Source organism: Puma concolor, chromosome E4 (genome assembly GCF_028749965.1).
Source record: "Puma concolor isolate L17-30 chromosome E4, mPumCon1.1.hap2, whole genome shotgun sequence".
Taxonomy (NCBI): Eukaryota; Metazoa; Chordata; class Mammalia; order Carnivora; family Felidae; genus Puma; species Puma concolor.
In genome coordinates this window covers 41,121,113-41,136,185 of record NC_141683.1, presented here as the reverse complement: position 1 = coordinate 41,136,185, position 15,073 = coordinate 41,121,113, and the positions used below count along the sequence as shown (strand labels likewise).

The following is a 15,073-nucleotide window of genomic DNA, read 5'->3' as shown; positions in this document are numbered from 1 at the left end:
CGTCTAGCCTCTGCTACACACATTTCTTCAAATGGCATATTTCCCATCCCATTCTCCTCTCTCCATCCAAATATCCAACGCAATTTAACATTTGGTAGGTTTAGCCACAGGCAAGGCACTGGGTAAGGTATTTATCATGAAGATAAGCCCTTCAGATCAGTTATTTGGTCTAAATTGCAACATAATTAAATTCCATAATTTTTTTCTTGCTAGAAATATTCTTGGTAGCCTAAATATAAAATTTATTTTTGTGATTACCAGCGAGCTAACAAATTCCTCATAAAATGTTCAGCTTCCATCTTCAGCATTTACGACACCCTTCACTGAGAGGTTTCATGAACAGCTCCCCCCCATCCCAAGGACATAACCACAGAGCCAGCACTCACTATCTATATTCTTGGATAAATCACGTGTCTGGACTTCACCATCTTCTCATCTATAAAATGGGGATCTGCTGCTATGACCACTATGGTGGCCACCACACCACCTGCCCTCCCTACCCTACCGAGGGAATCAGGTGAGCCTTGTCAACCGTACAGCATTACTAGGCTAGCTGGTAGACCAGAAAGGACGAAGTTATGACTAAATGATTTCATATTCCAAAACGAAAGAGATGGCTCTTTAAATGACTGATAACAAATCATAGATTTGCATCAGAGAAAATTGTTAAGAAAATTATTCAGTAATGTGTAATAAACTCCTGCATTTAGTTTTATGACTTTAACTCTGTAACATTAAAACAGTCTGAAAAGGGTAAGAAAATATAAAATTCCCATCATACTGTCATCCATTAGCTCTAATTTAAGTGTGGTTTATTACTCACAAAGAGTGAAAACACATACAAGTTCTGAAGATGACTTTCTGACTCTATAATATTAATTTTCTCCAGAAGACTTTTAAAAACAACTTTATTAATTTCCCATATATATGTTTAAGCGGAATCACTACAGAAATTTACATCTTCCCCCCCCACCACCGCCATTGCCCCACAATCAGGTTTACTCATTTTCCTAAAGTTGTGCTTTGTTTAAAGAACAAATACAAGAAGCTCTTGGGTGGCTCAGTCAGTTGAGCGTCTGGTCAGGTCACGATCTCACGGTGAGTTTGAGCCCCGCGTCAGGCTCTGTGCTGACAGCTCAGAACCTGAAGCCTGCTTCAGATTCTGTCTCTCTCTCTCTCTCTCTCTCTGCCTGCCCCTCCCTCACTCATGCTCTGTCTGTCTCTGTCTCAAAAATTAGTAAACATTAAAAAATGTTTTTAAAAACAAAAACAAACTTTGGTATATTTTGTTTTTATACCCTGGAGCTCTAAAAATATTTTAAGTTCAATTTAGTGTAGATTTCAGTTACACAAACATTTACTGAGTGCCTACTGGGCATGTAGCTAAAGAAAGGGCATGTAAGTCCCATGTACTTACATCTTCTATGTCGGTGCAGAGCAAGGACCGAGAACTTAAGTCCAGACCTTGTAGCTGAAGCCGGGCGACTTCGAGCTCAAGTGACAGGTGTTCGGTCTGTTTCTTTTCTGCTGCCAACTTGGACTCCATCTCCACGGTCACACTTGTCAGCTTCTGTTGCCACTGTTCATTTTCTGACAAATACTGCTTCTTAAGACAGTCGAGCTCTTTCCTTTCAGAACTTAGTAACTGCTCGAGCTCTTCAATTTCCTTATTTTTCATAATCTCCTGACTTTCAATTTTGTCCTCTAGCTTTTTGAGGGATTGCAGGTACATCTGACAGAGGATCTCAAGTTCTTCAACACTCTTCACTGGGGTGGACAGAATCTCTTTCTTGGTCAGATTCTCCTCCTCCAGACTGCAGCAAGATCCTTCTTCTACATTACACTGGTTGGCTGAAAGATTCCCGACCAAATTATTCAAAAGAGATGTTTCCCCTGTCTGGTCTAAAAGATCTTTGCAAAAAGAGGATTCTCCCAAACTTGTAAGACCAGGGCTGTCAGTCATACGAGAGAAAGACAATGACAGAAAATGCCCTTCCTGGGGTCCTGGCATCTCTTCCTTTACCAAGTCACCGTGGAAGTTTCTCAGACTTGTGGACAAGACCGAATTTTCAGCCTTTAATGTGTCCACATAAGACTGTAGGTCTGACATCTTAGAGCTCATTTGACAGTGCTGATCGTGTAAAATTTTGTGTTCGCTTTGTAAAGATGAGAGTTTCTCTTGTAATTCAGCAAAGTGCATTTGAACTTCTTTGTTTGAGAGCGTCAAGTGCTCATAGCAATTACTGTCATTCAAAGGATTTAAGGACGCACATTTCTGCTCATTTTGTTGTTCACCAAGTTCACCTTCTGCCGTTTCTTTCACTAACTCGCCTTGGAGAAGACCGTGTTCATCATTTAGTATTTTAACTTCATTTACTAGTTTCTCCACCTCTTCTGCCATTTTACTAGCTGCTGTGATACATTCAGATCTTGAGTCTTTCAGCTCAGATATTAGCTCAAGCTTTTCGACCTGCAGTGTTTCGCACATTTTCTCTAGCTCACTCAGCTTGCTCATTGCTGTTTGTAGAGAGCACTGCAGATGCGCATTGTCATTCTGACTTGAAAACTCATGAAGCCCAGAAACGTACTTTCCTTCTGTGTCTACGGCGCAGTCTTCGGGGCCACTGAGTTCTTGGGACTGAGTGTCTCGTTGCACGTTTCCCGTGTCTAATTCTACTCTAATTGTCTGTAGGCATTCCTTCTCCTTCTCACTTTCCTGAAGTTTGAATTCCCTCCTTCTCATCTTAGCTCCTGACTGTACCAACTGTGCATTATAACAGTCTAGAGGGGGATGTTCAACTTGGAGATCCATCGGAAGCTGAACATGGCATTCATTTATGTCACTCTCTCCTTTCATAGAGTCGCTAATTGGTTCTGATTCTAGAATCTGATGCTCTTGTTTCATCTCCGTTAACATCAGCAGGTGCTCTTTCTCTTGTAATAAGGCATTAAGTTCCTTTTGCATCTTACTCTGTTCTTCCTTTAAGGTCATGATTTCTTGCTTTAAACCATCCGCCTCGCTCTTGGAATTGTTTTGGATATCCACAATCTCCAATCTCAGATCTTGCTGCACTGCCCCCAACTCCAGTATTAGATTCTGGTTTCTTTCTTCGGCTAATGCTAATTTTGTTACAAATGCTTGGTGTTCCCTTGCAAATGCTTCCTTTAGGTGCTCCAGTTCATGTTCTCTATTTTCACAAGCACTGGTGCATTCACTTAGCAAGCATTCTAACTCAGAGTTCTTTTCTTGAGCTGCTTTATATTTTTCACTAAGATCCTCAAGTGCACGTCCTGTTTCTTCACATCTTTGTAGTAAAAGAAGTCTTTCTTGCTGGTACTGATTGGATAACTCTGAAATGCTTTTGTCTCTTTCGTCTATACAGTTTAAAAAACTCTCACTTTTTTGGAGTAAGTTAATCTTCTCTTGACTTAAGGTTGCATTAATTTCCTTGAGGGTCTCATTCTCTTGGGTCAGCTCTTCAATTTCTTTTCTGTTCAGAGAAATGGCAGCACTCATTTCCTTCTTCTCTGAGCTCAGGCTTTCAGACAAAAGCTGTAGCTCCTTTAGAGATGCTTGAAGTAAATGGTTGCTCTTTTTTAATTCTTGAATCTCTGCTTGCTCAGTTTCTAGTTTTTCATTCAAAACTTGGAACTCTCTTTCCTTGTTCTCCAGGGCAACTAAAGTTTCAGCAAATACGTTCTGATGAACAGAAGTGTCTTCTTGTAACTTACTAATGCGTTGACTTGTTTCAGCCACAAAACTTTGATGCATCTGCTCTGCTTTGATGAGATTGTCTTCTATTTCTCCTCTGATTTGCACCAACTCTTCACACTGCTTTTGTAGATCTGAGTTCATCTGCTTTTGAGACTCTAATGAAAACTCAAGAGAAATGACTCGATTTTGTAAGCTGGCTGAACTTTTGGGGCTATGGTCTGCTTCTAACTGGCATTTGCTCCTTCCTGAAGGTGTGCTTCTTTGTTCTCCAAGAATATTTGCAAAGGAATTATTCATTGCAGACTGCTGTTCAAAGGCCAAAAGACTTCCTTGGTGAGCTTCATTGGTCACCAGAGAAGCATCTTTGGATTTTAGCAGATCCCGAAGGCTCTCATATTCAGCACGCAAGTCCTGGTAACGCTGGTCTCTGTCTGTTACTTCACTCGACACTAACTGAAGTTTGTGCTCTAGATCTTCAACTTGCCTGGTAAGCTGAGATATTTTCAAGCACATGTTTTCTACTTCCTTCTTATGTTTCTGGTCCGAGAGCTCGGCTTTCTGTTGTAGTTCTACGTAAGCTTGTTTATGTGTCTCCACCTCCACAGTCTTGCTGTCTAACACATTGTGAAGGTTTCTGATCTCAACATTCAGATTTTCGCTTTCCATCTCCAGTGTTCTTACTTTCTCATTGTATTCGTGGCTTTTTATTTGTTGTGTCTTGAGACAAGTTTCCAAGTGATGAAGTTTACTCTGCAAGCTTCCCTTCTCTGACTCCAGCTGACTTAGAAGCTGTTCTTTTTCACTTTTCCAACGAGCAAACAGAGTTTCCTCTTCTTTCAATTCTTCATATTCTTTCTTTTTTAACTCCAAAGCAATCAGTAAAGCTTCAGACTCTTTCTCCATTTTGCTTAACTTATCATTCAGTTGTTCAATGTGATGCTCCCTTTTCTTCAAAAGGTCTTGAGAACAATCTCGTTGCTTTTCCAGATCAGCCAAGGCAAGCTTCAGTTTCTCTAAAGTCAAGGAATTCTCTTGCTGATTGATTTTTTCTTGAAGATCCCTTAACATGGTTTCCTGAGAGGCATTCTTAGCTATTAAAAAAAAAAAAAAAAAAAAAAGTTTAAGTTGTCATGTTTTTTTTTTAATTTTTTTTTTTCAACGTTTATTTATTTTTGGGACAGAGAGAGACAGAGCATGAACGGGGGAGGGGCAGAGAGAGAGGGAGACACAGAATCAGAAACAGGCTCCAGGCTCTGAGCCATCAGCCCAGAGCCTGATGCGGGGCTCGAACTCACGGACCGCGAGATCGTGACCTGGCTGAAGTCGGACGCTTAACCGACTGCGCCACCCAGGCGCCCCTAAGTTGTCATGTTTTTAATAAATATTCTACAAGAATTCCAAACTACTAAAAAAAATCCAAACATGGGGTGCCTGGGTGCTCAGTTGGTTAAGTGTCCAACTCTTGATTTTGGCTCAGGTCATGATCTCACCGTTCATGAGATAGATCTCTGCATTGGAATCTGCACTAACAGCATGGAGCCTGACTGGGATTCTCTTTCTCTCTCAAAAATAAATAAATAAACTTAAAAAAAAAATCCAAACAGACAGCTTCTCAAGCCCTGTAAAAACTGGCATTATTGTTTGGAAAGTAGATCACCTGATCATTATCTGAGATTGTATAAAGACAGTGAGAAAATGGTCCTTATAAGGATGTAATACGTTTGTTCATCTTCTTTCTAAGCAGCTTAATAAAGTGTTGTTGCATAAAACAGCAAGGGGTTATTTTTTTAATTTAATTTTTTTTTTTTAATTTACATCCAAATTAGTTAGCATATAGTGCAACAATGATTTCAGGAGTAGATGCTTAAGTGCCCCTTACCCATTTAGCCCATCCCCCCTCCCACAACCCCTCCAGTAACCCTCTGTTTGTTCTCCATATTTAACAGTCTCTTATGTTTTTGTCCCTCTCCCTGTTTTTATATTATTTTTGTTTCCCTTCCCTTATGTTCATCTGTTTTGTCTCTGAAAGTCCTCATGAGTGAAGTCATATGATTTTTGTCTTTCTCTGACTAATTTCGCTTAGCTTAATTAACACCCTCCAGTTCCATCCACATAGTTGCAAATGGCAAGATTTCATTCTTTTTGATTGCTCAATAATACTCCATTGTGTGTGTGTGTGTATACATATATACATATATATATATATATATATATACACACACCACATCTTCTTTATCCATTCACCCAATTCACCCATCGATGGAAATCTGGGCTCTTTCCATACTTTGGCTATCGTTGATAGTGCTGCTATAAACATGGGGGTGCATGTGTCCCTTTGAAACAGCACACCTGTATCCCTTGGATAAAGGCCTAGTAGTGCAATTGCTGGGTGGTAGGGTAGTTCTATTTTTAGTTTTTTGAGGAACCTCCAATACTGTTTTCCAGAGTGGCTGCACCAGCTTACATTCCCAGGGGTTATTTTCTTAAGTACTTGAAACTTTTTTTCCTTTGTATGTGTTTATGTATATGTGTATTTTTTCCCTTCTGAAATGCTTATTGAAAGAAAGCTCTGAGAAGAGCAGCACTGAAATGTAAATAGCCTACTTCACTACAGAATAATTCTCATTTTCCAGAAAAGTGAATAACTATTCCACCATTTTAGCCAAAATCCACAGGCTTAGTACAAAAGAATAAATGATGCTATACGCCAGTACTTCTCAAGGCCTCTGCGTGAGTACTATTGAGAAACAATGTTACCCACATCCCAGCCCCTCACAGTTAAGTGTCTGTGAGTGGGAGAGTCAAACGGAAGATTTTCCAGGCTCCACTGCCACCTTCTTTTCTGCCTAGTAACTCACATCTACCCACAGGCCCCTCCTAGTTGGAAACAATGGTAGCGGTTTCATTCAAAGCACTCATTGCAAAGCCTTCACGCCAAGTGATGGGAAGGCTTCACGTTCAAGTACGCTGAGGGCGAGTAAATGTGAGAATCTCAACGGTAGATGATAAAGCTAGCATGTATTATAAACTTCAGTTGTTACACTAAAGGGAAAAAAGTTCCTAGTTTTAACGTGTTTAATCTCAGTCTACCTGCTGAGAGTTGATGGCTCATGAAGACAGCACCACAAAGGCTCTCACTCCACTTCACTTGTGAGGCCCTCAAACAAGGATACCGGTGACCAACACTGAAAAATGCCCTCGCCCTTCCCTTTCTTACGGTTTTCTTTCAAGAAAGATGAAGATTGACATTTTTACCCACTGCTGTGGAATAACTGAAAGCTGTCTGAGGGAGATCAGAATTTAAAAGAGAAAACAGTCAAGGTGCCTGGGTGGCTCAGTCGGTCGGGCATTCAACTCTTGATGTCGCCTCAGGTCATGATCTCACGGTTCGTGACGAGGAGCCCTGTGTTGGGTTCTGCACTGACAATGCAGCACCTTCTTGGGGTTCTCTTCCTCCCTCCCTCCCTCCCTCCCTCTCTCAAAATAAGTAAACATTTTTTTCTATTTTTTTTTTAATGTTTATTTTTGAGAGAGAGAGAGAGAGCAAGAGAGAGAGCAGAGGAGGGGCAGACAGAGAGGGAGATACAGAATCCGAAACCGGCTACAGGCTCTGAGCTGTCAACACTGAGCTCAACGTGGGGCTCGTACTCAACAAACCGCGAGATCATGACCTGAGCAAAAGTCAGATGCTCAACTGGCTGAGCCACCCAGGTGCCCCTAAATAAACATTTTAAATAAATAAATAAATAAATAAATAAATAAATGGGAAAATAGTCACAGAGGAGCGTGACACATATTTCACAGGGGAGGTTGAAAGAAATCCTAGAGGTGCAAATACCCGGCTGAGAAAATTAATGTAAGTAAAAAGACATACGTATGTACAAATAAATGTGAAATGGTGGATTCATGTGGTGTGTGCAGCATAATCCTGTGTCTATACAGAAAGTGAGGAAATAAAATCTCTCAGTGAAGTAAGTCATCAAAAAACAATGGTCATTAAGAGCTGGGAAAACACGTATTGAATTTTTCCATCATCTGGGAAATGATATCGAGCGAGAAGATGAGCTGTCTGAATAAAACGAATAAATACACTCGAGACACAAAGAATAGCACTCTGGGGTGAGAGACAACACTGACAATTTACTTTTGTGTGGAGAATATTTACCTTTCTGGCTTCAAAGTACTGAGAAACCAGGCAATTTGGGACTCAATGTGTTCCAATAAAACAATGTCCAACTATCACTCTGAAACCAAAAGGTAGGAGAGAGAAAACTTTCTCCACATCAACCACAGACATCTTTCTGGGAGGATATACGGGAAAACTGAAAAACGTTTCTAAAGCCATCCATCCTCCCTCATGGGACATCAGCTTAGAAAAATAACTCCGGGGCCCCTGGGTGGCCTCATCAATGAAGCATCTGGCTCTTGATTTCGGCTCAGGTCATGACCTCCTGGTTTGCGAAATCAAGCGCTGCATCAGGTTCTGTGCTGACAGTGCGGAGCCTGCTTGGGATTCTCTCTCTCCTCTCTCTGCCCCTCCCCCGGCTCACCCATGTGCTCGCTCTCTCTCTCAAAATAAGTAAACAAACTTTTTTAATGGAAATAGAACTCCAAACGCTAAGTGTACTTACCCCTCATTTCTTCTGCGAAGTTCTGGCTCTGACTCAAACTCTGTTTGGCCTTCCTCAGTTCTTCCTCCAGGTGGCAGGCTTCTCTGGCCCTTTGCTCAGACTGACTCTTAAGGAGGCTGTTTTCCTTCTTCGCTTCCTAAAGCACACATTTAATTGGTTACAATCAAAACCACTCAAGCTAGTTATGACTTCTGCCATATATGGGTCCCAAATGGGACCACTTGTGTACCTCGCTGGGGAGGAATCTCACTTTCCCTTTGTGCACCTAATGAAGTTAGACATTCTTTTTTTAAAAATTTTTTTTTTCAACGTTTATTTATTTTTGGGATAGAGAGAGACAGAGCATGAACGGGGGAGGGGCAGAGAGAGAGGGAGACACAGAATGGGAAACAGGCTCCAGGCTCTGAGCCATCAGCCCAGAGCCTGACGCGGGGCTCGAACTCACGGACCGCGAGATCGTGACCTGGCTGAAGTCGGACGCTTAACCGACTGCGCCACCCAGGCGCCCCTGAAGTTAGACATTCTTACTTCAATCAGATGATTTTATGAATAGAACTCAAAAGCACAAAACCCAAAACTGACAATAATCTTTTTCCTTCAAAGAAATAGACCTCTTTGAACTTTCTGGATGTCCCCATGCTGGCTCAAGAGTGACCTCAAAAGGAGAATCCTACTTGGAAGATCCTCGAAGACACAAGCTCCAAGTTCCTATCACACCTGAATGATCCAATACCTCTTTGCAAAGATCTGATATGCTAACGAACCGAAAACTTCACATGACAAATTTTTTACTTTTCATTGGAAAACCATCTTAAGGCTCACCGTAACGAGGATGTCTTTATGAGTATTAAGTGTTTACCAAGAAAATCAGCAGTGTGCAAGATGCTGGAAAGCATTTGTGTCGTCAAAGACACAAATATAAATAAGAGAAGAGTCTTTGGCCCTCAGGGTAGGTCTTCCCCTGGCAGCGGGGGAGGATTTGATACCAATCACTTAGTTCACACCAGGATCCGCTAAGTACTACAAAGAGGTGGAGTATGCTATGGGAAATCAGAGGGTAGGTACACGGAAGGAAGAATGAATTCTAGATGGGGGAATCTGGTTCTCTGGGTACCTGATTAGGTGAAGGAGCCATGCAAAAAAGTAGCAGAGACTTATATGCGTGTCCATTCCATGGAGTTGGGCCTATTTTTGAATCTTTTTTTTAAATATATATATTTTTAACGTTTATTTATTTTTGAGACAGAGAGAGACAGAGCATGAACGGGGGAGAGTCAAAGAGAGAGGGAGACACAGAATCTGAAACAGGCTCCAGGCTCTGAGCGGTCAGCACAGAGCCCGATGCAGGGCTCGAACTCACGGACCGTGAGATCGTGACCTGAGCCGAAGTCGGATGCTTAACAGACTGAGCCACCCAGGCGCCCCCTATTTTTGAATCTTAAAAACAAGCATCATTTATTTATATGCCAAATAAAACCGCTACTGCTTATCAACCACGTAAGACTTGTGCGTCAACATAATAAATCCTCTGTTCATATTCTTCAATCTGTTTTTCAACTGTCAGTGACTGCATCGCTGGTAAGTATCTCCACCTGTATTATATGCCACCCTCTGGACCGCAGGGAATCGGCATAGATTGTTAAAAACCGACGGAATCAGGTGCCTCACATCCTTAGGGGGAAAAACATTTCATAAGGCTACCTTTTTTTTTTTAAAAATTGCACTTCAAAAATACCCCTCTGAGAAGAAAGGGGAATTTTTGAATCTTAAAGAAACAATTAAGACCCATCTTCCAAAACCCAACAGCACTGTTAGAAAACAGATGGTCTTGGCAAGGCTGTGTTGGAAAGTTGCCTTCAATTATCAGCCTGGTTACTACCAGCAGATGGGTACCTAGGCAGCAAAGCCAAATGCAAGAAGAGGGAGAATCTGGCTAGTGGAGAGTACTTGAAAACTTGCTGGCAGCTGCTGTGTTCGTGCATATATGTTCATTTCATCTTCAGAACAAGACAGAGCCTGTTGTAGTTACGCTCCTCTGGCTCCCTTGCCCCAATCCTGCCTCCCTTCCAAGAGTTAAATGGACGCTCTATCAAATTAAGAGATCAATCAGGGCTGATGGGAGGCTCCGACTGATCTCAAGACAGAGAGGCTAACACTTGCACCAGTCAGTGTTAAATTCTGTCAAGAGTGACCATGAAGGTGCACGGGTGTCGAGGACTTGAACGAGCATCGTTAAACTACAGAAATTATCATTGCTTGTTTGCTCTCCGGGCTCAGAATAATCACCACTCAAGTGAGATCACAGATGTGACAGGAAAACTACCTTAAAGCACTTTAACAAGGGTAATGGAGCATTATTATTAGCATTTCTTCCCCAAATTTGACAGCAGCTAGATCTGCAAGATCCATGCTAAGATTAGCTGAATCAGTTCAACGTAAAAGAGTAACTAGAGTTTTGGGGCGCCTGAGTGGCTCAGTCGGTTAAGTGTCTGACTCGGTTTTGGCTCAGGTCAGGTTCTCATGGTTTGTGAGTTCGAGCCCCACATCGGCACTGCGTTGACAGCATGGAGCCTGCTTGACATTCTCTCTCTCTCCCTCTCTTTCCCTGCCCCTCCCCCTCTCTGTCTCTTTCTCAAAAATAAACTTTAAAAAATTAAAAAAAAAAAAAAAGAGTAACTAGAGTTTCGCCACCTGGGTTGACTTCGCATTTTTATTGGGCAACTTATGAAATATTTGCTTACCCTAAAAAAGTAATCAAGTCGACTGGCATCCGCACCTAGAGGTGGGGCAAGAAAGCTGAGAAGACGCTGTGTGCAAAGCTGGGGGCATCCCCAATAGAAGGAAGCAAGGTAAATGGAGAAAAGAGAAGGAAGGGGGCAACTGGATGTTCATGTATCTGTTGGTCTCTATCTATCTCTGTCCATAACTGGGGGCATTTAAATGAATAGTAAGCTCAATGGAAAGATTAACATGTCTTTCTCTCTTCTGGCATTAGCTCCGTAAATATTTGTTTCTAACAAAATGTTCAGCCAATCCTGGGACCCAGCAGGCTTATAATACTATGGCTATGACCAACCCAAGAATTTCAAAAGGCCCAAATTTGGAAAATGAACATCTGAAAATGGCTCTGTAGGCTGCCATCCATCAGCAATTAGTTTTCTGTGAGGCCACAGCCACTTAAGACTTGATTGGGTAGCTCATTATCAACAATGAGTTCGGCATACAAGGATGTATTCTCCTAGGCATCTCTTATGTCCTCAAATGATTTGCAAAATTGGGCACTAGTCTAGAAAAACACAACACAAATCCCTATAACCACAAGCCAGCATTAGAGCTTAGCAAGCAATTCCACCCAGATCAACTTCAGTTTTAGGAGCAGCAAGGGAAGCATCATTTCCCAGGGCCAGACAAAACAAATTTCAGTTACTGTGTGGCATTTCATGATCCCATCCATGAATGGAGCTTAACATGTCCCCTGCTGCGGTGAAGTCTATACCATGAACCGGGGATGGATGCGGAGGATGTTCTTTGCCCTTCCCACCTCACCATTCTTGTCTGCCAGACCAAGCTCCTTCGAGAACTGATGTCATACAGATCCCCGTGCTCAGGAAGGTCCCTAGGCAAGTGATCCCTCATCCTGGTTACCCAACGATGCTATTTTATTGCCTCGCCCCAATGCTAGCAGGCTGGCCTTGGGGTGTGGGATGAGCAGCTTACCCAAAGCCTCCTTTCACATTGACACTAGATCTGAATTTGGCCATTGATCGGGCCATTTAATCACATTTCTCTACTGATATCTTCTCATTGTGAGCAGCATGTCTGTTTACTAAATGCAGACAAGGAAAATTTCAGTACAACTGTCACATTATCTCAGCACCCAAAACCTCTAAGCATGCGAGGTGTGTTTGCACTTACTTAGAGTTCGATACCGAAAAAGCTACCAGAGTGCTAGAGGAACAGGATGGGCAATATGTTTAATGTGAGAAATCTCAAATCACTGTCCCTTGCTCATCACTTTCTGTGCCTACAGGTGAGAGCAAACAGTGGGCACATCAGACGGTCACAGCCGTTGACCATCTAAGCACTTTCCATCCAAAATTCAATCATTAATACAGCTTGCAAAGGAAAGGGTATTATTTAGTCCTCCCTACATACAGATGAGCAAAGTCAGACTCAGAAAGGCTAGGTCACTGTCCTAAGGTCACAGAGCAGGGAAGTGGCAGAAAACGATGCAGTCCCAGATCTTCCTGACTCTAAAGCTATCGTTCTGCTACTAAGTTATAGTGCAGACTATAACTTACTGGGTAAGTCACTTTTCTAATGCCAATCCCAAAGCAAAGTGCAAGAGATAGCTAAACCCTTTGCATTCTTGATATCATCCTCAAAAGAAGACACATACCCACAAACATAAATTAAGGCAAATACTACATGCATCCCCTAGCCCTGTGCTAGGCATTTGCACCGGACAACCAAAATCAAGGAAATTTAGGTGCAACGTGAAATGCATTTAACCGCACAGGCCAGAGTGCACGGTGGACAGCTCTACAGCTGTGGGGCTCTCCACGTGTCTTCTGAAACACCTGCAAGACAATGTCCAGCCCACTACCGCGCCTTGGCCAAGAGAACAGTGTTTGGACCCTCTTAACCAGACGATTGCTTTTACAAAATGTTTCCACCAGGCAGCCAGTGGAGTCGCGGGAGAGTTTCTGGCTGGAAGGAAAGCTCACAGGGGGAAGGGTTCGGTGCCAGTCTGCCTGTGGAAATGTTAGCAGAAGCATCTGTTGGTTGGTCCCCACTGGCCAAAAGGCAAACATTTGTTTTGCTGAAACAAACAGCTCCATTTGAAATCGTTCTCTGATGAAAGCATCATCTGACATCAAGTTTTCTTCCACTTGGGCTGCTGGAGCCGGGGCCTCCTGTCCCCAACAGCATTACCCCTCTGAGGCCGCCTGCTTTAACAATCACCTCTCTGCTACTGACAGATGTTCTGATTTCACAACCATGATACACTCTTCCAAGCTGTGGGGATGAATACATTTAGAGTTTCCTCATCTGCATAAATAAATATCCTTTATGCAGAATTCTTTCTGAAAAAGGGGCTCCTGGGTGGCTCAGTCGGTCAAGCGTTTGTTCGACTTCAGCTTGGGTCACGATCTCGCCGTTCCCGAGTTTGAGCCCTGTGTCAGGCTCTTTGCTGACAGCTCAGAGCCTGGAGCCTGTTTCAGATTCTATGTCTCCCTCTCGCTCTGCCCCTCCCCTACTCTCTCTCTCTCTCTCTCTGTCAAAAGTAAACATCAAAAATATTAATAAAAAAACTCTTTCTAAAAAAAATCTTTAGTCTAAAAAGTGATCGCAAAAGATTTAAAGAAGTGGGAAAAATGCTTTCCTGTGACATTATTTGACAGAAAAGAAACTTCTGTTCTGCTATGCTTCTTTGTGCTGATTTATTGCTCTATTCAAATTGTTTCAATCTATTAACTGTCCCTAAATGGTTCTCAAATGAACCCTTTCAGATAAACTCCAGACCACCAAATAGAAAAGCCAAATTAAAGTCAGTACGAGTAAAATCCCACATCATCAGCGTGCTCTCCTCGTATCCACACCACTGGAGAAACTTCAGCCACCATTTCGTGTAACAAGAATGAATTTCCCAAGAAAGACACTGACAGTCTTGCACATGCCCAATGTGACTCTGGAAGTTGGGGCAACAACTGATGATTACTTGTTTTTGCAAGAATTTTAAATCTAGAAATCCCTCATCTGTCGTTGCTTTTGTTTAAACCTAGGACTTTCCACAAAGTTTTTAAGAGGCTCAAAAGCCAACCCTTGGAAAGGGGATCTACAGGATCCATCCCATCACCAGTTTTGTTTCTTTCCACTTAGAAAAGTTGATAAATACTCATCTACGCCTCACTTACTTCACTGCTTCTCCTCAGCTCATTTTCCTGCATCTGACTCGCCTGCAATGCCTGTTCGGTTCTGCAGAACTTTTGCTTGAACTCTTCCAAATTTTTTTCTAGCTGGTGCTTTACTGATGTGACCTGTAAAAAGCAGACAAGGTCAGGTTTAATTTTTATGTGCTTTACTTTTTAAATATATTATTTCTTCTTCTTTTTTTAACATTTATTTATTTTTGAGAGAGAGCGAGCAAGCGCACGTGGCAAGCAGGAGAGGGGCAGAAGGAGGGGGACAGGGGATCTGAAGTGGAGCGAGCCCAATGTGGGGCTTGAACTCATGAAACTTGAGATCATGACCTTGGCCAAAGCTGGACACTTATCCAACTGAGCCGCCCAGGGGCCCCTAAATTATTTCTTCTTAAGTAAAATGGTCATGGGACATGAGAACTGATGCCATCGATTTTGGGTGAGAAACAATATGTGTCACAGCTAAATACAGCATTAGAAGTTTAACTTAAAATACCATCAGAGCACTGTGGGTGACAGCAGAGAGGAGATCAAAAAGGGCTGGGTTTGGAGAGAAAGCAAAAGAGAAAAAAAAAAACTTAACTACAAAAACAAAAAAAAGAAAGAAGCAATGAAATAGTAATAAACAACCAAAAAAAAGAAAAGTTGAGATAAGAAACAGACCGGAAGTGGGTGCCTGGGTGGCTCAGTCAGTTAAGCATCAGACTCTTGATTTCGGCTCAGGTCATAATCTAACCGTTTGTGAGTTTGAGCCCCACATCGGGCTCTGAGCTGTTAGTGCAGAGTCTGCTTAGGATTCTTTT

The 15,073-nt window shown here is 42.2% G+C and overlaps 1 protein-coding gene across 3 annotated transcripts in view; it reads right to left on the bottom strand.

Moving 5' to 3' along the window:
* CENPF (centromere protein F) overlaps positions 1-15,073 on the bottom strand; it is a 61,764-nt gene that overhangs the window by 20,835 nt on the left and 25,856 nt on the right. For all 3 annotated transcript variants that reach the window (XM_086694133.1, XM_086694135.1, XM_086694134.1), the window contains exons 10-12: positions 14,265-14,387; positions 8,347-8,482; positions 1,418-4,806 (exon numbers count right to left, since the gene is read on the bottom strand). In XM_086694133.1, the coding sequence (XP_086550259.1) occupies positions 1,418-4,806; positions 8,347-8,482; positions 14,265-14,387 (3,648 nt within the window). The remainder of the gene's footprint in view (positions 1-1,417; positions 4,807-8,346; positions 8,483-14,264; positions 14,388-15,073) is intronic.